This window comes from Littorina saxatilis, linkage group LG7 (assembly GCF_037325665.1).
Source record: "Littorina saxatilis isolate snail1 linkage group LG7, US_GU_Lsax_2.0, whole genome shotgun sequence".
Lineage (NCBI taxonomy): Eukaryota > Metazoa > Mollusca > Gastropoda > Littorinimorpha > Littorinidae > Littorina > Littorina saxatilis.
The window spans coordinates 17600805-17622747 of NC_090251.1; the positions used below are offsets into that span (position 1 = coordinate 17600805).

A 21943-nucleotide genomic window follows, 5' to 3' on the forward strand; every position below is an offset into this window, starting at 1 on the left:
TCGGGTAGGATGATCGGGGGAAGGGGTAAGAAGGGAGGGAGTCTTCTATTGGGTAGGATGTTCGGGGGACGGGGTAAAACGGGAGAGAGTCTTCTATCAGGTAGGATGTTCGGGGGACGGGGTAAGAAGGGAGGGAGGCTTCTATCGGTTAGGATGATCGGGGGACGGGGTAAAAAGGGAGGGAGTCTTCTATTGGGTAGGATGTTCAGGGGACGGGGTAAGAAGGGAGGGAGGCTTCTATCGGTTAGGATGATCGGGGGACGGGGTAAAAAGGGAGGGAGTCTTCTATTGGGTAGGATGTTCGGGGGACGGGGTAAGAAGGGAGGGAATCTTCTATCGGGTAGGCTGTTCAGGGGACGGGGTAAAAAGGGAGGGAGTCTTCTATCGGGTAGGATGATAGGGGGACGGGGTAAAAAGGGAGGGAGTCTTCTATTGGATAGAATTATCGGGGGACGGGGTAAGAAGGGAGGGAGTCTTCTATTGGGTAGGATGATTGGGGGACGGGGTAAAAAGGGAGGAAGTCTTCTATTGGATAGGATTATCGGGGGATGGGGTAAGAAGGGAGGGAGTCTTCTATTGGGTAGGATGATCGGGGGACGGGGTAAGATGATCGGGGGACGGGGTAAAAAGGGAGAGAGTCTTCTATTGGGTAGGATGATCGGGGGACGGGGTAAGAAGGGAGGGAGTCTTCAAACGGGTAGGATGATCGGGGGACGGGGTAAAAAGGGAGGGAGTCTTCTATCGGGTAGGATTGTCAGGGGACGGGGTAAGAAGGGAGGGATTCTTCTATCGGGTAGGATTGTCGGGGGACGGGGTAAGAAAGGAGGGAGTCTTCTATCGGGTAGGATTGTCGCGGGACTGGGTAAGAAGGGAGGGAGTCTTCTATTGGGTAGGATTGTCGGGGGACAGGGTAAGAAGTGAGGGAGTCTTCTATTGGGTAGGACTTTCGGCGGACGGGGTAAGAAGGGAGGGAGTCTTCTATCGGGTAGGATTGTCAGGGGACGGGGTAAGAAGGGAGGGAGTCTTCTATCTGGTAGGATTGTCGGGGGGCGGGGTAAGAAGGGATGGAGTCTTCTATTGGGTAGGATTTTCGAGGGACGGGGTAAGAAGGGAGTTAGTCTTCTATCGGGTAGGATTGTCGGGGGACGGGGTAAAAAGGGAGGGAGTCTTCTATTGGGTAGGATTGTCGGGGGACGGGGTAAGAAGTGAGGGAGTCTCCTATTGGGTAGGATGTTCAGGGGACGGGGTAAGAAGGGAGGGAGTCTTCTATTGGGTAGGATGATCGGGGGAAGGGGTAAGAAGGGAGGGAGTCTTCTATTGGGTAGGATGTTCGGGGGACGATGTAAAAAGGGAGGGAGTCTTCTATTGGGTAGGATGTTTCGGGGGGCGGGGTAAAAAAGGAGGGAGTCTTCTATTGGGTAGGATGATCAGGGGACGGGGTAAAAAGGGAGGGAGTCTTCTATTGGGTAGGATGATCGGGGGACGGGGTAAAAAGGGAGGGAGTCTTCTATTGGATAGGATTATTGGGGGACGGGGTAAGAAGGGAGGGAGTCTTCTCTTGGGTAGGATGATCGGGGGACGGGGTAAGAAGGGAGGGATTATTCTATTGGGTAGGATGATCGGGGGACGGGGTAAAAAGGGAGGGAGTCTTCTATTGGATAGGATTATTGGGGGACGGGGTAAGAAGGGAGGGAGTCTTCTATTGGGTAGGATGATCGGGAGACGGGGTAAGAAGGGAGGGAGTCTTCTATCGGGTAGGATTGTCAGGGGACGGAGTAAGAAGGGAGGGATTCTTCTATCGGGTAGGATTGTCGGGGGACGGGGTATGAAAGTAGGGAGTCTTATATCGTGTAGGATTGTCGCGGGACTGGGTAAGAAGGGAGGGAGTCTTCTATTGGGTAGGATTGTCGGGGGACGGGGTAAAAAGGGAGGGAGTCTTCTATCGGGTAGGATGATCGGGTGACGGGGTAAGAAGGGGTGGAGTCTTCTATTGGGTAGGATTGTCGGGGGACGGGGTAAGAATTGAGGGAGTCTTCTATTGGGTAGGATTTTCGGGGGAAGTGGAAAGAAGTGAGGGAGTCTTCTAACAAGTAGGATGATCGGGGGACAGGGTAAGAAGGGAGGATGTCTTCTATCGGGTAGGATTTTCAGGGGACGGGGTAAGAAGGGAGGGAGTCTTCTATCGGGTAGGATTGTCGGGGGACGGGGTAAGAAGTAAGGGAGTCTTCTATCGGGTAGGATTGTCGGGGGACGGGGTGAGAAGGGAGGGAGTCTTCTATCGGGTAGGATTGTTGGGGGACGGGGTAAGAATTAAGGGAGGGAGTCTTCTATCGGGTAGGATTGTCGGGGGACGGGGTAAGAAGGGAGGAGTCTTCTATTGGGTAGGATGTTCGGGGGACGGGGTAAAAAGAGAGGGAGTCTTCTATTGGGTAGGATTGTCGGGGGACGGGGTAAGAATTGAGGAAGTCTTCTATTGGGTAGGATTTTCGGGGGAAGTGGAAAGAAGTGAGGGAGTCTTCTAACAGGTAGGATGATCGGGGGACAGGGTAAGAAGGGAGGATGTCTTCTATATGGTAGGATTTTCAGGGGACGGGGTAAGAAGGGAGGGAGTCTTCTATCGGGTAGGAGTGTTGGGGGACGGGGTAAGAAGTGAGGGAATCTTCTATATGGTAGGATTTTCAGGGGACGGGGTAAGAAGGGAGGGAGTCTTCTATCGGGTAGGAGTGTTGGGGGACGGGGTAAGAATTAAGGGAGGGAGTCTTCTATCGGGTAGGATTGTCGGGGGACGGGGTAAGAAGGGAGGGAGTCTTCTATTGGGTAGGATGTTCGGGGGACGGGGTAAGAAGGGAGGGAGTCTTCTATTGGGTAGGATGTTCGGGGGACGGGGTAAGAAGGGATGGAGTCTTCTATTGGGTAGGATGATCGGGGGACGGGGTAAAAAGGGAAGGAGTCTTCTATCGGGTAGGATTGTCGGGGGACGGGGTAAGAAGGGTGGGAGTCTTCTATTGGGTCTTGTATCGGGTTACGAGGGACCTCAAGGGGAGGGAGCCTTGTATCGGGTTACGAGGGACCTCAAGGGGAGGGAGTCTTGTATCGGGTTACGAGGGACCTCAAGGGGAGGGAGTCTTGTATCGGGTTACGAGGGACCTCAAGGGGAGGGAGTCTTGTATCGGGTTACGAGGGACCTCAAGGGGAGGGAGTCTTGTATCGGGTTACGAGGGACCTCAAGGGGAGGGAGTCTTGTATCGGGTTACGAGGGACCTCAAGGGGAGGGAGTCTTGTATCGGGTTACGAGGGACCTCAAGGGGAGGGAGTCTTGTATCGGGTTACGAGGGACCTCAAGGGGAGGGAGTCTTGTATCGGGTTACGAGGGACCTCAAGGGGAGGGAGTCTTGTATCGGGTTACGAGGGACCTCAAGGGGAGGGAGTCTTGTGTCGGGTTACGAGGGACCTCAAGGGGAGGGAGTCTTGGATCGGGTTTGCGAGGGATCTCAAGTGGAGGGAATATGTCTTATTTTGGGGCGGAGGGTAAGGGGTCTACGAAGGGGGGAAATGGCGAAGGAGAGTCGTCTAAGCAATCGCTTTTCTTGTTAGATGAGTACATGAAAATCTTAGCCGCAATATCAGGGCTAATTCCCAAGATTAGGCTAATGTGATGTGTATCTACGGAACACTGGATTTTTCTCCTTTTAGCTCAAGTCGACAAAAAAATCATTTTCATGCTGCTGGCTGGACAACAAAAGAGTGTGCATGCTTGTGTGCGTTTAATCCTGAACAAAATATAAGGAGTTCTCGCTAACTATACATTAATTCTACTTGTATATTTGACACAAATGATATATTATTTGACACAGATCTGGACAGTCATTGATAACCTCGACCGCTGGGAGAACGCGTCGGATGTCTCTCACTGTCTCGATCTGTGTAAAATGTCATTTTTTTGTAAAACAAATAAAATACCGTGTAGTTTTGTCTTATGTAATGTATATTTTATATTGTTCAGGTCCAGCGCAGCATGGGGTACTGCCCGCAGACAGACCCGCTGATCGAACACATGACGTGCGAGGAGACACTGTCCATGTTCGGGAGGCTGCGCGGCATCCCCGATTCACACCTGCAGGAATGCGTCACGTCATTCCTTAATGTCCTTGAGCTCGGCTCGCACGGCGCCAAGCGAGTGAGTTCACACACCTGTCTTGGTTTAAACAACATGAAAACACAACAGTCAACCTATTAGTGCAGGTAACATCATTGTGACAAATCCACACTTCAGAAACGTGAGTCGTAAGGGCTTTGCCTTATTTTATTCATTTAATGACGCACACACAAATGCCGCATAGAGTCATTTGGATGAATGGAGCACAACCAGCTAAATTGTTATTCTGATAGACACGTGGGGGAATTCAGGGGTTGTGGTTGGATAGACTTACACAACCCTATTCCGATCATCGGGCCATATTCCGCAGGAAGTTTGCGAATATGCTTTCATATTCGCAATAACAAACACACGTGGTTGTTCCAATTCAACTGGAACAGACGGTCATTTCTTCGCTCCCAGGGATCGAAGCATGCAGTCCTACTTACCCATGCTTGCCCACCCTTATCTGCTTACTTTTCAACGAAACAAGACATAGATATACACTGTATGCCCTTGTACACAACGAAATCAGTCTCTGAACTGAGACTGTGTTGGTTGGTTTGTTTGTTTGTTTGCTTAACGCCAGGTCCACCACGAAGGGTTATATCAGGGCGGTGCTGCTTTGACATATAACGTGCGCCACACACAAGACAGAAGTCGCAGCACAGGCTTCATGTCTCACACAGTCACATTATTCTGACACCGGACCAACCAGTCCTAGCACTAACCCCATATAATAATGCCAGACGCCAGGCGGAGCAGCCACTAGATTGACAATTTTAAAGTCTTAGGTATGACCCGGCCGGGGTTCGAACCCACGACCTCCCGATCACGGGGCGGACGCTTTACCACTAGACCAACCGTGCCGGTAGGCTGTGTAGGTCGAAAGTTACCGCTTTGCCAAGTCTGGTGTTGCCGTAGTTTAGCCGCCAGAGGGCAGATAAGTGTCAATGCGCACTAACACATGCGGAAGAAGCTTCGTTTGCTCTCGTCTGAAAACTGATGCATCGAAGCAAAAACTTACAGTTACATTGTGAATGTTTAAAACCCTGTACCTAGGTCAGAATAGCATTTTAAACGCTAGGGTCGAAAGGGTCGGATACTTTAACGAGAACAAGAAGTATAATACGCCGAGTCGAAGAGTGTTGTTTTGCTGCCAGAGGGCAGATAAGTGTATATGCGCACTGACACGTGCGAAGAAATTTCGTCTGCCCTCTGTCTTGTCAGAAAACAGCTGCATCAAAGCAACAACTTACTTTTTGCAAGTTTATGACCCTGTACCTGGCGTACCGTCAGAATAGCAATGTGAACGCTATCGTGTTTTCAGCGTAGTGATAGGATCAGATAATTTTGACTCGGCGTATTATACTTGTTCTCGTCAAAATATCCGACCCTATCGCCACACTGAAAACAGGATAGCTGTTAATAACGTGCACAGCTGTCTCCGTTTTCATTTGTTGATACACCTGGGCCAATATTCAGGAAGCCTACGACAGGGGTTTTGTCGGTACGAGAAACAGAAAACTTCCGATAACCCCCTATCGTGGAATTCATGAACCATCGATAGCGCCTATCGTAGGCACTGTCCTACGATAAAGTTAGACTGAGGTGCCTATCCCTACCGATACGCACTGTTGTCGGTACGATAACTTTGATTCAAAGATTGCGGCTATCAGTTTGCAGCGTTACCGAGAAAGAAGAAACATTCTAAGACATACGATTTTTGGGCACGGGATACATGCACAAATTCATATTCCGCATGCACGATATTTTGCAGTTGACTGTTGACGTATGTGATAACTGACAATATTCAGTTTACGAACAGAATGGGTACCTGCCTTTCGTTTCGCAAGTGATATTCGCGTTGCGGTTTCACGCGTCTGGTCAGAGATCTGTAGCAAGCACGTGTATCTCTGGTCTGGTGCATATCAAGATGTTTGCGTGGCGCCGAATAAAACAATTCTGTGGACAAACATACAACTAACGCGTAACACTGTCTGCCTCGCTCTGTGTCAAATGTCATACTTTGGTCAAACTCACAACTAACGCATAACACTGACTGTCTCGCTCTGTGTCAAATGTCATACTTGGACAAAGAAACAACTAACGCATAACACTGACTGTCTCGCTCTGTATGGAATGTCATACTTGGACAAAGAAACAACTAACGCATAACACTGACTGTCTCGCTCTGTATCAAATGTCATACTTGGACAAAGAAACAACCAACACATAACACTGACTGTCTCGCTCTGTGTCAAATGTCTCACTGTGGTCAAACAACTAACGCATAACACTGACTGTCTCGCTCTGTGTCAAATGTCTCACTGTGGTCAAACAACTAACGCATAACACTGACTGTCTCGCTCTGTGTCAAATGTCTCATTGTGGTCAAACAACTAACCAATAACACTGACTGGATATCGCGAAGGCATTCCACTGAGATCTAACTATGGCAGTCAGGGTGTTGTCTCAAGTAAATGTGGAGAGGAAAATTTTGCAGTGGTACCTCCGATTGAGGAGATAGAACCGTTGCCGTTACCTATATTGCCTAAGGGAAAGGTAGAGACAATCAGAGACATTGTTTTTGATCCTGTTTTGACAGAGAGTCAAAAGGAGGAGATGAAAGAGGTGTTTGGGAAAATGGGTGAAATTTTCAAAACATGTGATGCGGTGGTGTCTTTCACTGCAAGAATTAGCATTCGAGGTTCATCCAATAGCATGAGACAGGAATACGTTGACAGACATGTTGTCCAGGTCATTCGCAGATCAGAGCATACCACAGGTTTATGGGATGTGTGGAAAAAGAAGGTTGTTTTGATCAAAAGAAAACTCAAGAATTTTCTTTTTTCCCCGGGAAGGGGGATGTCACAAAGATGTGAGTAGCATAATTTGTGATGTGAACAACGTCGTGATTTTAACCTCCCTAAATGTGTAGCGCGAGGCGTAGAGACTGGAGAGCGTTATTCTCGTGTTTTGTGCGTTCCACGCAAAACTGGCTTTAGCTTGAGATGAGCTGTGATTTGAGACATGTAGCTGGTCTGGGGTTAATAACGTCACAGCGTTTGAGATTTTCAACCGGGAAGGTTGTCGGCGCGTGTCGGTCTTGTTCTGGGAACAAGTACTCTTTCAAGAGACGGGTCTCTTAAGGTAAATGATTTACTATGTTGTATATTATTGACGTTGGAATACATAGCTGGAGTGTAAAGGTTAGTGTATACAAAGGGCACTGAATCTTAGTGTGAAGCTTTGAGAGAATTCTTGATGTAATTGTACCACGGTTTTTCATGGGGAATTTCTTGAACATAAATGTTACGCATTTATGTTATGTTTAAGACGGTGATGCTTTGTATGGTAGTGTTATTCATAGATTAAGTATTAGTTTGGATATTGAATGTGGACGGAATGTGAACGTAGAATGAACGAGAATGTATGAGTTGGTACATGAACGTTTGGAAGAAGAGATGGTTTTAGAGAATGTTGTATTAAGACTTGGTTAAATTCTTTAGGAGTTTCCATGAGGGTTTTCCATGGCGTGTACAAGGGAGGGACCTTACACGGAAGAGCGCGGGACGATGGTGGCGAGCAAGGGACCACATCGGCGCAGGATGACTAGACGAAGGGGTCTTCATCGTTACCGGTCGTAGCTGACGACGGTTGCTTTCGCTAATGGCGGAAGGGTTTCTCGGGGAGAAACGTGAAAGGTGTGTGTTGGCATCTACAGTGAGAGTTTTGGGAATTCATTATTCTACGAGGATTCAGCGATACAAGGAAGTGAAACTGGCGACATGCAGTGAGCCGTGATTCGAACTCGTGAGTGTCTGTCAGTACCTTCTTTTGTGCGTTAGTCTATATTTGAGAAAGTATCTTTATAATATGTACTTACATGCATTGAGTGAAAGCTAAAAGATTGTGTGAACTGTGTGTCGAAAAGTTGATTCGTATTGATGTATTTGAAGTGAAGAAGTATGTTGTTTTTGGTTGAGGAAATAATGAGCCTGTATCCTCCCCAAATTCTGTTTTTGAAGTGTTTGGTGTGAAAAGGGTAGAGACAGTGCAATAGGGCAGAACACGTACATATGAAAGCAATTTCATTTATTTCACATGCAAACCACTTTATGACAACACTGACTATCTCGCTCTGTCTCAAATGTCTTACTGTGGTCAAACAACTCTTCTTCTTCTTCCATTAATGTTCAGCGATCAATTATTGACCATTACTAACATGTTGGCGAAGTGCAAGTGTGTGTGCTCCCATGGGGTCGCCTTCACGCGGCGGGAGCGTTTAAACAGAGCTACCCCACCCCTTTACTTCTCTTCTTTTGTCTTATTTCTGCCTTACCAGTCCTTTCACCTATATTTCCTTCCAAGAAAACTCTCCCTACTATTCCCTGCAGTTTTCCAATTCTTTTCTTGTTGTCTTATTTCTACCTGACTGGATCCATCACCTTTATTTCACTTACCAAAAGTCTTCTTTTCCACATCCTTATTTCTCTGCACCCCGCATGTCGTAAGAGGCGACTAACGGATTCTGTTTCTCCTTTTACCCTTGTTAAGTGGTTCTTGTATAGAATATAGTCAATGTTTGTAAAGATTTTAGTCAAGCAGTATGTAAGAAATGTTTAGTCCTTTGTACTGGAAACTTGCATTCTCCCGGTGGGGTCGTGTGTTGTACTACGTTGCAGGCCCCTGGAGCAATTTTTTGATTGGTGCTTTTGTGAACAAGAGACACTTGACAGGTGGCTCTATCCCATCTCCCCCCTTTCCCCTATCCCATCTCCCCCCTTTCCCTCGTCGCGATATAACCTTCGTGGTTGAAAACGACGTTAAACACCAAATAAAGTAAAAGAAAGTAAAGTAAAGCAAGTGTGTGTCCTTAAGGGGAGGTGGGCCAGTGCACTACCTTTTTGACTCACATGCAAAGCAAAAGTGAGTCTATGTACTCACCCGAGTCGTCCGTCCGTCCGTCCCCCCCGTCCGTCCGTCCGTCCGTCCGTCCGTCCGTCCGGACGTCCGTCCGGAAAACTTTAACGTTGGATATTTCTTGGACATTATTCAGTCTATCAGTACCAAATTTGGCAAGATGGTGTATGATGACAAGGCCCCAAAAAAACAGACATAGCATCTTGACCTTGCTTCAAGGTCAAGGTCGCAGGGGCCATAAATGTTGCCTAAAAAACAGCTATTTTTCACATTTTTCACATTTTCTCTGAAGTTTTTGAGATTCAATACCTATATATGATATATAGGGCAAAGTAAGCCCCATCTTTTAATACCAGTTTGGTTTACCTTGCTTCAAGGTCAAGGTCACAGGAGCTCTTCAAAGTTGGATTGTATACATATTTTGAAGTGACCTTGACCCTGAACTATGGAAGATAACTGTTTCAAACTTAAAAATTATGTGGAGCACATGTTATGCTTTCATCATGAGACACATTTGGTCACATATGATCAAGGTCAAGGTCACTTTGACCCTTATGAAATGTGACCAAAATAAGGTAGTGAACCACTAAAAGTGACCATATTTCATGGTAGAAAGAGCCAATAAGCACCATTGTACTTCCTATGTCTTGAATTAACAGCTTTGTGTTGCATGACCTTGGATGACCTTGACCTTGGGTCAAGGTCACATGTATTTTGGTAGGAAAAATGTGTAAAGCAGTTCTTAGTGTATATGTCATTGCTAGGTTTAGTTATTTGACCTTGACCCTGAAGGTCAAGGTCATGTAAAGGTCAAGGTCAAGCATGTGAGTCGTATGGACTTTGCCCTTCTTGTTTTTATTTTGAATGTTTTATTGTGTCTGAATGTTATTGTATGAAAGAAATGAACAAATGATGTCAAAGAATAGTCACTTTTTGTATTTTCGGTTGCTGGTTTTTGTTTTACGCGACAAAAACAGTCAAAATACAGACAAAAGTGGAGTACAGGAGATACACGATATTTCAGCAGATGTGATTGTCACACTTCTAATTATTGTTTTATTTTATCCTTCTGGGTATGCTCTAGGGGATTACGAAGCAGATCTTGTTTATTATATTTATATTTGGAATTAGGAACACTTCTTTGTTACAACTGTCAAACTTTAGGGTAACGCTTGCGAAATTATTTTTTGAAATAATCTGGATATGAATATAATAAAATTTCAGCAAAATCCTTTCGTAATCCCCCAGAATGTTATATTCTGCACAAACTACAAAAGAAAATATTGCTCTAGCTGAATTACAGCCAGAGAAATCGCAACACCCAAGACGTAACCGCAGGCAAAATGGCTGAACTGAGAAAAACGACATTGAAGATTGAACACCACAGAAACACTATTGAAACAGACATACAAGGACAAAACTGTGTTATGAATGAACAGTTTAGTTTATTTGAATTGCAAACTACTTAGCCTTCAGCACGCCAGCAGCGATTTTATGCGTCCATCCCTTCTTTCCCTCTGTCAACCAGCATGGGGATACTGCCCCAGCGCTAAACGTGTATCAATGACTCGATTCTCGTTTGTATTTGCATGCGAGAATAACGGTATTTTTAACGGTACTTGAGCCAGAACGAGGCTTATTTCCTTCCGTTATCTCGTCGTGTCTTATGCGCTGAATTTGTTGGTTTCCTCGAAGTTTTCTGCTTTTGGTTTTACATCGATACAGTACTTTGGTGCTTCGACAAGCAAGATGGAGGATGATGAGTTTGAAACTTTCGTTTGAGTTGTTTTTTGACAACAAATCATACGTGGAATCTGAACGATTTACTGAGGAAGCTCTTCGCAATGAACTGTGTATCGCGGTGAAGAAAATGACACAGTTCGTCAAGTGACAGTGACGGAATTTACGAAAGTGCAGATTGATACAAACAGTTGCTGATCCAGTTTCGTTCGTGAAATGGCAGGCCCAGCAAACATTACCGATAATCTGACTGATGTTGGATACTTTCTCCTGTTTTTGTTTTTTTGCGTAGCAAATGCTCGACTTGCTTGTCGAGGAAATACTGCACAGAAACTGACTCAAATTCAGCGCAAAGCAAGCCAGTGCCAAGACGTAAAAAGTCTGCGCCATGGCGTGTTCGGAAATGGCGACCTGTGGATCTGCATGGAGATCAAAGCTTTCCTCTGTATCGGAAACACCGGCAGAATCCAAACTTTGGCCTAGTACCAGCGGAACTACTTGTTGTTGCTAACCGAACTAATAAAGACATTGTCCTCTTTCTTATTTCGAGCCATTGTTATCGTATCAAAGGTTGTTTCTCAAGGAAAAATTCGCTTTCGGTTGTCGCCGATCGTTTGATGTGTAACCAGGATGTTGTGAAACCGAGTGAACTTCGGGTGTTCCCGTCATGGCCGAGAGTCTCTTCGGTAGTTTCCGGATGCAAAATTTGTAGGCTGAGCATGCGCACTCACAAAGTAAACTGGTTCCCGATTTCGGTTTATGAAACGAACCAATGGATGTCGAGTACCTTCCAAATAAGGACATTTCTGTTAGATTACGATTGCTGCCTTTGCAACGGACTAGTGGCTGAGTGAATGGAACATTCATCAAAACACTGATGTCATGTTATAGGTCAAGAGCTGCTGCGCAGTTTCGTATGTCGTGAATGCACTGTTTTGCTGAGGACAAAGCCGTAACTAGCCTTTGAAATGAGACATTTTTTGGCGGGGGAATATCGACTACAGAAGACAATCAATGCCACACATGTTCACATTTTGTCTTTATTGACAGATAAATAGGACACTTTTGACAAAAACACCGACACACATGGATGATAGGTATGTTATGGAAACATAATCTGCTAAAATACCCAAAACAGTTTTTTGAACAATTTGGTCAATTTTGCACTGGCCCACCTGCCCTTAAAAAAAAAAATAAAAAAAGGTGGGGCAGGGGGAGGGCGGTTACTGTGCCTGTATGGCCCTCATTGCCCTCAAGCAGAAGGCATTATAGGAGGGGGCCTCGACAACATCTGCTGGGAGGGAGTTCCAGTCGACAGTGGTCCTCGGGAAGAAAGAAAACTTTCTGTATTCTGTACGGCACGGGATTCTTTCCAGCTGTTGGCTGTGGTTGCTGCGACGTCCACTTCGAGGTTGCCGCTTGAGGCAGACGCAGGAGACGCAGGCTTGATCGTTGAAAATCTTGTGGAGCATAGCAAGTCTGGCGCAGCGACGTCGTTGTTGTAGCGTAAACCACTCAAGTAGCGTCAGCATATCTGTGACACTAGAAGTGTTATGGTAGCGGTTTGTGACAAATCTGGCTGCTCTGCGCTGGACCTTCTCAAGGGTTGTGATGAGCCTGTCGGAGTGCGGGTCCCATACTGTGCAGGCGTACTCAAGAATAGGACGGACCATTGTCTTGTAGGCCAGCATTTTGGTGAGGCTGGAGCATACCTTCAGGTTTCTTCTCAGGAAGCCCAGCGTCTTGTTGGCTTTGGCACAGATGTTCTCGATGTGCTGGGTGAAGTCTAGTTTAGTGTCTAGAATGACCCCAAGATACTTGGTGGAGGTGACTCTCTCCAACGTCTGGCCGTGGAGGGTGTAGTTGGAGAGAGGAGGAGAATGGCTTCTGGTGAAGGGCAGCACACAGCACTTGTCTGGGTGGAAGGCCATGTCCCATTCTTTTTCCCATTGTTCTAGGCGTTGGAGGTCCTCCTGAAGCTTGGCTGGGTCTTCTGCGCAGGGGATGAACATGTAGACGGCTGTATCATCAGCAAAGAGTCTTGAAGAGGAAGATATCTTGGAGGGGAGGTCATTGATGTAGCAGAGGAAGAGGCAGGGCCCTAGGACAGAGCCCTGGGGAATCCGGTCTTCACTTCGGCAAAGCGGGATTGCGCACCATCCACCACGACTGACTGCGTGCGGCCGCTGAGAAAGTTTGCGATGAGGCTGTTGGTCTCTCCTCGTATGCCGTAGTGGTAGAGCTTGTGGCAGAGCAGACTGTGGTTTACACGGTCGAAAGCTTTGGCAAAGTCTAACACCACTGCCTCCGTTGTGGTACCACGTTCCATGGCTGCAGAGACTTCTTCGATGAACTCGAGTAGTTGTGTCTCGCACGAGCAGTGTTTACGGAAGCCGTGCTGTTGACTGGTCAGGATGTTCTTGGATTCGAGGTGGTTCATGATGCCACTCACTAAGATGTGTTCCAATAGTTTTGAGCAGATACAGGTGAGCGAGATGGGGCGGTAGTTGGAGGGCTTGTAATGCTCACCCTTCTTGAAGACGGGGGCAACTGTGGCTATTTTCCAGTCAGAGGGGACTTGTCTGGAGTGTAGAGATGAGGAGAAGATAGAGGTTAGGATGGGAGCCACTTCCTTAGCGAGTTCTTTGAGAACGCGGGGTGTGAGCCCGTCAGGTCCTGTGGCTTTGTGGGGGTTGAGATTTGTCAGAAGTTTCTCGACTCCCTGGGTGCTGATGGAGGGTTCATCCATGGCTGGATAGTCGTCAGGGGAGTCAGGCATGGTGCACTTCGCCCTGAACTCTGCTTCTGAGTATGTAGTTCCTTCGCTGAACGCCTTGAAGAACTGAGCATTTAATTCTTCAGCTTTGAGTTTTGGGTCAATGATTAGCTTTCCATTCGACTTGAGTGCTGAGACACCAGAACTGTTTGAGCGTTGGTGTTTGATGTAGGTGAACAGCTTTTTGTGGTCAGGTTTGGGGTCGGCTTGGGGTTTGGAGTCATTTTCGGGAGTGGAGGGGGTTGGGTGAAGATGTTTTCCTGGTATCGCTAGTAAGACCGGCGCATTTCTGTTTGGATTTTTCTGTTCAGGCTGTTGATTTCCTTGTCTTGTTTGGGGTTGCCAGATTTTTCCATTTTCTATAGAGTCTGTCTCTTTTGCGTACGATTTTCTTTATTTCGTAGGTGATCCAGGGGTATGCGGATTTCAGTCGAGGTATTTTGGTGGGTATGTGTTTCTTCATACTGTTCAGGAGTGCCAAATTGAAGCGCTGCCAGAGGTCTTCTGTAGGCGTATCCTCTGTCTCCCTGAATTCGGCCTGGAGATCAAGCATGTCCTGTTTCATTTCCTCTCAGTTGGCTCGTTGGTAGAGGAGGATGGGACGGGCTATGTTCTTCAGGGTCTCAGGCCGCGTGGTGTATTCAAAATATACAATGCGGTGGTCGGAGAGGCCAGGTATCACCTCAACGCGTGGGATCAGTGATGGGCAGTTAGTGAGAACAATATCCAGGGTGTTGTCTCGTCTGGTGGAGGTCAACAAAGTCCTTGTGGAGTTGGGCATATCTGGGTTTGGGCTTCATGGTCATATTGGCCCAGTCATAGGACGGGAGGTTGAGGTCGCCAGCAACTAGTAGTTGGGCGTTTTTCATCGCTGCTGCTCTTCTGATGGAGGTTTCAAAGTGGGCCAGGCCATTGGCGTCTGACTCGTCTGGTCGGTAGATGACGCACAGGTAAAGAGGTTGCTGTCTGTAGGTGGGGATCTTGATCCACAACAGTTCCCCGTCCGTGTTGAGTTCCGGGACTTCGGCACATTGAATGTCGTTCTTGACAGCGATGAAGACGCCGCCGCCAGCACTGTTCCGATCTTTTGAGCTAGAAATTCCAGGATCTAAATGTGTCTCTGTGCCAAACACTATGTCTGGTTTTGTACTCTCTAGGAAGTTTGGTATTGTCGCCCGCTTACCTGAGGCGCTCTGAAAGTTGATATTCAGGAGGCGAAGGGGTCTGTTCTTTTCTTTTCCATGGTTGCTGTTTCTAGTAGGGGTTGAAGAGTGGATTGGGTCAAAGTCTTTGGTTGTTTCAGGGATAGAGTGTATGGAGGAGTTGTTTCTTTCTTCTTGTTCAACACCATGCAGATCAAAAAGGGTGGAGCTATAGTTGGCGTTAGCGCAGATGACACAGTGCCAGGAGATGTCTTCAGTTGCAAAGGACTGGTAAGTCTGGGATCCAATCAGCTGACAGGATGCATTAAACCAGGTTCCACAGGATTCACATTCGACACCCCTGTCATCCCAGGTGACAGGTCGGTCACAGATGCCGCAGGGGGCACTTGAAACATCGTCATCCAAGGTTGACATGGCTATGGTGGGTGGACACAGGGGGGGATCTTGAGGGGGTTTTGGATGAAAGGTGACAGAGTTCAGGAAGGTGAGAAGTAAGCAGACTAGTGTCCAGGTGATTTGGTGGGAGCAGGTCATCATTATCATCTCATGAATGCAAGTGAGAAAGGGTTTATTTTGAAAGTGGAGCTGGCGGCCGCCATCTTGGATACTCACTGCGAAGGTTTAAAATCAAACTATATGAATTTTGAACAATTTGGAAAAGAAATCAAAACACAAAAGGTCTCACCGTGGTCTAAGATGTTAGTGAACAAATTATACTACGATTTGGGGTGCTAGGTATGGAAAATCTCTAGGAATTTGGAATTTCACGGGAGACAGAACCAAAACACGACACTCAGCAGCTGTTTGTCTAACTAACACATGAAAATGACTGTCTCGCTCTGTGTCAAATGTCTCACTGTGTTCAAACAACTAACGCATGAAAATGACTGTCTCGCTCTGTGTCAAATGTCTCACTGTGGTAAAACAACCAACGCATAACACTGACTGTCTCGCTCTGTGTCAAATGTCTTACTGTGGTCAAACAATTAACGCATAACACTGACTGTCTCGCTCTGTGTCAAATGTATTACTGTGGTCAAACAACTAACCCATAACACTGACTGGCTCGCTCTGTGTCAAATGTCTTACTGTGGTCAAACAACTAACGCATAACATTGACTGTCTCGCTCTGTGTCAAATGTCTCACTGTGGTCAAACAACTAACGCATAACACTGACTGTCTCGCTCTGTGTCAAATGTCTCACTGTGGTCAAACAACTAACGCATAACACTGACTGTCTCGCTCTGTGTCAAATTTCTCACTGTGTTCAAACAATTAACGCATAACACTGACTGTCTCGCTCTGTGTCAAATGTCTCACTGTGGTCAAACAACTAACGCATAACACTGACTGTCTCGCTCTGTGTCAAATGTCTCACTGTGGTCAAACAACTAACGCATAACACTGACTGTCTCGCTCTGTGTCAAATGTCTCACTGTGGTCAAACAACTAACCCATAACACTGACTGTCTCGCTCTGTGTCAAATGTCTCACTGTGGTCAAACAACTAACCCATAAAACTGACTGTCTCGCTCTGTGTCAAATGTATTACTGTGGTCAAACAACTAACCCATAACACTGACTGTCTCGCTCTGTGTCAAATGTCTCACTGTGGTCAAACAACTAACGCATAACACTGACTGTCTCGCTCTGTGTCAAATGTCTCACTGTGGTCAAACAACTAACCCATAACACTGACTGTCTCGCTCTGTGTCAAATGTCTCACTGTGGTCAAACAACTAACCCATAACACTGACTGTCTCGCTCTGTGTCAAATGTCTTACTGTGGTCAAACAACTAACGCATAACACTGACTGTCTCGCTCTGTGTGAAATGTTTCACTGTGGGCAGGTTTCACGGTAATCAGACTCTTTGATGTGTGTAAACTTTGCCTTCAAATTACTTGCTTACTGTGTTGATTTTCATCATTTTTTCTGCTTGGCATGAGTAAGTATGGTATTTGCAATACAAAAAAATAAATAAAAGCTAAAATGTTTGTGTTTGAGCAATTATTTGAGCGCGTTTTTCGAAGCGAACGTGTGAATCCTGACAGACACCATTTCCTTCTGTCACATGACCCCATCTCAAAGTGTGATTCAACAGACACAAAAATAACACACAAAACTTATGATAATGGGGTTATTAATTCAATTAATACACAAGGTTAGTCTCTGACTAGAGAAAATAGGGAAACAATATCAAATGGGAGCAGAAAACCGTTTCTGGAAAAATTTTCAATCACCACCGAAAGTGTCTGTCAGTAAAAAAAACACGTGCTTTGTTTGCAAAGCAAAGCCTAATTTTACACATCGCGTGCTTTTGTCTGTTATTCTTGCTTGTGAACATCATTTTATTGATGTTCTTCACTGGAAAGCAGGTGTATCATCAACAGTATCACAAAATCGCAAAGAATGAACATTTTTGTTGTGATCCGACCGGTGTCTGTAGACTGAATCACACGTTCGGCAAACTTCGTTTTTAACGGAAATAACCGAGCCTTTAATCGGAAACGACGTTTCAACCGCTTCATATCGTCTGCAGGAAGAAAAAGAGGAATGCGATACCCAGTGAGTAAAACATTTAATCGTTTTTAGTGCCTTTTGATCAAGTTTTGTTGCGTCTGTCAGCAACGTTCGTCAACCCAACGTTCGGCACAGCGACGCACGCATACGGATTTGCAGCGTTTGCATTCGGAAAGTGAGGGATTTGTGAGTTCGTTTGCATAATTTCAATCGCTAGTAGGTTTTCCCTTCGTCTCCCATTCTTGTGTGTACATGTTATTGGCATTTCATTGTGTAAATTGAAAGTTTGTGAGTAACAGTAGTAAAATCTGTCGAACGTTGGCAACGCTGACAGACGGAAATATCGAACGTTGCCTTCAATGACAGACTGGCTTGGCGATCGTACTTTCGATTCGTAGGAACACAATATATAGAGACAACAATGTGCGCTCGTTACCACAACGGTCATGAACCGGTGTAACACAAAATTTTTACTCCACGAAAAATTGACTCGGACGGAGTAAACTTCCAGTAAAAATCTTGTACGAAAAAAGAACTCACAAGGAACGAAATTTTTACTCCCCAAATATTTACTCCCAGTAAACATCTCGTACGAGAAACTTAGGGCCTACTCCTTCGTTTATAATTCGCGCAATATCCCATTTACGTGCAATCCCGTTTTGCCGCCGTCCCATTTTGGCGACATTTAACAAGCCAAGCGTCATTTTACTACCGCATCCCATTTTGGCGCAATCCCGTTTCGCCGCTATCCCATTTTTTTGAATTTTTTTTTTCTTTTTACATTTAGTCAAGTTTTGACTAAATGTTTAACATAGAGGGGGAATCGAGACGAGGGTCGTGGTGTATGTGTGTCTGTGTGTGAGTGTGTGTGTGTGTGTGTGTGTGTGCGTGTGTGTGTGTAGAGCGATTGAGAGTAAACTACTGGACCGATCTTTATGAAATTTGACATGAGAGTTACTGGGTATGATATCCCCGGACGTTTTTTTCAGTTTTTCGATAAATGTCTTTCATGACGTCATATCCGGCTTTTTTTTAAAAGTTGAGGCGGCACTGTCACACCCTCATTTTTCAATCAAATTGATTGAAATTTTGGCCAAGCAATCTTCGACAAAGGCCGGACTTCGGTATTGCATTTCAGCTTGGTGGCGTAAATATTAGTTTATGACTTTGGTCATTAAAAATCTGAAAATTGTAATTAAAATTATTTTTTTATAAAACGATCTAAATGTACGTTCATCTTATTCTTCATCATTTTCTGATTCCAAAAACATATAAATATGTTATATTCGGATTAAAAACAAGGTCTGAAAATTAAAAATATAAAAATTATTATCAAAATCAATGGACGTCTACCCACAACACGCCACTGAAGCCGCGTGGTGCCAGTCGTGAAAACCAGGTTCTTTGTCCCACAGTGAGACATTCAAGTTGGGGACTTTGTGACCGCTGACTTTGTCAGCATGGATGGAAAGGTGGAGAGATACAGGGCGGTGATCATCCCCAAGTCAACCCATTTCCCCGATGGGCCAGATCGAGAGGAGATCTGTGTGAAGTGTTTGCGCGCAAAAGACAATGGGAGATACTATGTCTTTCCTAATGTTGATGACATTTCATGCTTGCCAATGGCTCAGATAAAAAAAAATCCCACCAACGAACCATGAACAACAGGGGGGATTACTATTTTGACATGTGACCAAGTCTCATTTGAGCGTTCACAGTGTTACCTGAGAATAGCACACCCCCTTGAATTGGGACCAAAGAAAAAGCGTTGTATATATGCATTTTTGAATGCTTTTCTAAAGTCATAAGTTCATTTGTGAAAAAAATAATTTTTTAGGGATTGTTTTGCTGAATGCATGCAGTTAAGAAATTGACCCCGTTTTCAAATTTAGGGGGTAGGGTTGCCCCATAGCCCACGTATGTCTGTGTGACTGTGTCAAATATCAATCTACTTTGCGTACAAACTGTATAGATGTTTGTTTTTCGATTTTAGAATGATTTCTTAAGCTGGTTAGAACTTCTGAGGTCTACAGGAAACGATAAAGATAAAAAATGTACAAAATATAAGTAGCGTCCTTTATCTTACCATTGTTCTGATCAATACTGTCCCTTTATTTGCAAGTTAACCGTTTTTATTAATGTGTTCAAGGAGTATGTTAAAAATTATTATCAATGGTTGCTTTAAACAGCACCTTTGGGCAGTTATTATGCACTGAAGTTGTAAAAGCATGTTTTGGGGGTTTTACAGGGTTCGTACAGAGTCCTTGAACCCTGGAAAACTCCTTGAAAATTGGAAAACCTTTTCCAGGCCTTGAAAAGTGCTTGAAAATAGAGTTTTGTTAAATAGTCATTGAAAAGTACTTGATTTTTCCAAATTGTTGTCTATACATTTCGTCAGCAGCTTGTCTTATTTTAAAAAAAATGCAACCCCCTTTTTTTCGTCAAATACAGTACACATTTTGGGAGAATAAAAGATCGAGTGAAAACGAAAGCAGATGAACTATTACTAGTCACCCGTAGTTGCTTCCCTTCCCGGAAGTTGGCAAGGGAAACAACTACGGAATGACTAATAGAAATTCACCAGAAACTTGATGACTTGAAAAACTGAAGGTAAGCTTGGTGCTTTGCATTAATTTGGGGAAAATCATGTCCTTGAAAAGCATTTATTTGGTCCTGGAAATGTCCTTGAAAACTCCTTGAATTGTATCAGCTCTGCCCTGCAGGAACCCTGGTTTTAGGATATAGCGTCTTGGAACGCCAATCATCTTGGAAATACGAATGTTCATATAATTTTTTTTACTGTTTTGGATAGATAAAAAGTTGAACTCTTGGTGCAAACTGTTTTTTGGCCCCTGTTTGACTATTTATTATTTTGGAATATTGTGTGTGAGAGAAACTGCAATCCTCAATATCATGAAACGTGCCTGTGGTCAAACAACTAACGCATAACACTGACTGTCTCGCTCTGTGTCAAATGTCTCACTGTGGTCAAACAACTAACGCATAACACTGACTGTCTCGCTCTTTGTCAAATGTCTCACTGTGTTCAAACAACTAACGCATAACACTGACTGTCTCGCTCTGTGTCAAATGTCTCACTGTGTTCAAACAACTAACGCATAACACTGACTGTCTCTCTCTTTTCAAATGTCTTACTGTGGTCAAACAACTAACGCATAACACTGACTGTCTCGCTCTGTGTCAAATGTCTCACTGTGGTCAAACAACTAACGCATAACACTGACTGTCTCGCTCTGTGTCAAATGTCTCACTGTGGTCAAACAACTAACGCATAACACTGACTGTCTCGCTCTGTGTCAAATGTCTCACTGTGGTCAAACAACTAACCCATAACACTGACTGTCTCGATCTGTGTCAAATGTCTCACTGTGTTCAAACAACTAACCCATAACACTGACTGTCTCGCTCTGTGTCAAATGTATTACTGTGGTCAAACAAACACTGACTGTCTCGCTCTGTGTCAAATGTCTCACTGTGGTCAAACAACTAACCCATAACACTGACTGTCTCGATCTGTGTCAAATTTCTCACTGTGGTCAAACAACTAACCCATAACACTGACTGTCTCGCTCTGTGTCAAATGTATTACTGTGGTCAAACAACTAACCCATAACACTGACTGTCTCGCTTTCTTTCTTTCTTTCTTTATCCCAGCGAAGCTGGAGGTATCCCGTGAACGCTATACTGTAATCGATTTGAGAAATGTGCATACCGAATAATACATGATAAAGAAGGATTCTTTGTGCCCGAAAATGGGCCACAGTTGGAGATGGAAGTTCACCAAAAATTGGGACCATACTAACAAAAATACGGTGGGTAAAATTGGCGCCCCCATTTTTTGAGCAAACGCCACCCAAGGCCGCTTTGGACGGGTAGAAATTCCGTAGTTTCCAAGTCTATGGATAAAGCTCGCGTAAGAAGAATACGTCACGGTCGAAAGTCTTTGACGTCAATTAATGCATCATGACGTCATGCCTCCCTGTAGTCTTTCTCTCTCGCGCGGTGTGTGTGTTTGTGTTCATTTTGTGCACATGTGTTAGTGTTACTGTTTGTGTGTGTGTGTGTGTGTGTGTGTGTGTGTGTGTGTGTGTGTGTGTATTTGTGTGTGTGTGCGCACGCGTGCATGAGTCTGTACTCGTGTGTGTGTGAGTGTGTGTGTGGTGTGTGTGTGTGTGTGTATTTGTGTGTGCGCACGCGTGCATGAGTCTGTACTCGTGTGTGTTTGAGTGTGTGTGGTGTGTGTGTGTGTGTGTGTGTGTGTGTATTTGTGTGTGTGTGTGTGTGTGTGAGTGCGTGTGAATGAGTGTGTGTATGTGTGCGTGTGTGACTTGGGGTGTGCGTGTGTGTGTGTGTTTGAGAGAGAGAGAGAGAGAGAGAGGTTTGTCTTTCGCTGGGGTATGCAGTGCCTTGGCGTTGCACATCTACTTAATTTGGTGTTTAACGTCGTTTTCAACCACGAAGGTTATATCGCGACGAGGGAAAGGGGGGAGATGGGATAGGGGAAAGGGGGGAGATGGGATAGGGCCACTTGTTAAGTGTTTCTTGTTCACAAAAGCACTAATAAAAAAATTGCTCCAGGGGCTTGCAACGTAGTACAATATATGACCTTACTGGGAGAATGCAAGTTTCCAGTACAAAGGACTAAACATTTCCCACACA

The 21943-nt window shown here is 45.2% G+C and overlaps 1 protein-coding gene across 1 annotated transcript in view; it reads left to right on the forward strand.

Annotated features, from left to right (window-relative positions):
- Positions 1 to 21943, forward strand: part of LOC138970137 (phospholipid-transporting ATPase ABCA3-like) — a 184847-nt gene that overhangs the window by 140786 nt on the left and 22118 nt on the right. Inside the window, exon 8 of the mRNA XM_070342619.1 lies at positions 4004 to 4177. Coding sequence (XP_070198720.1) covers positions 4004 to 4177 — 174 coding nt within the window. The remainder of the gene's footprint in view (positions 1 to 4003; positions 4178 to 21943) is intronic.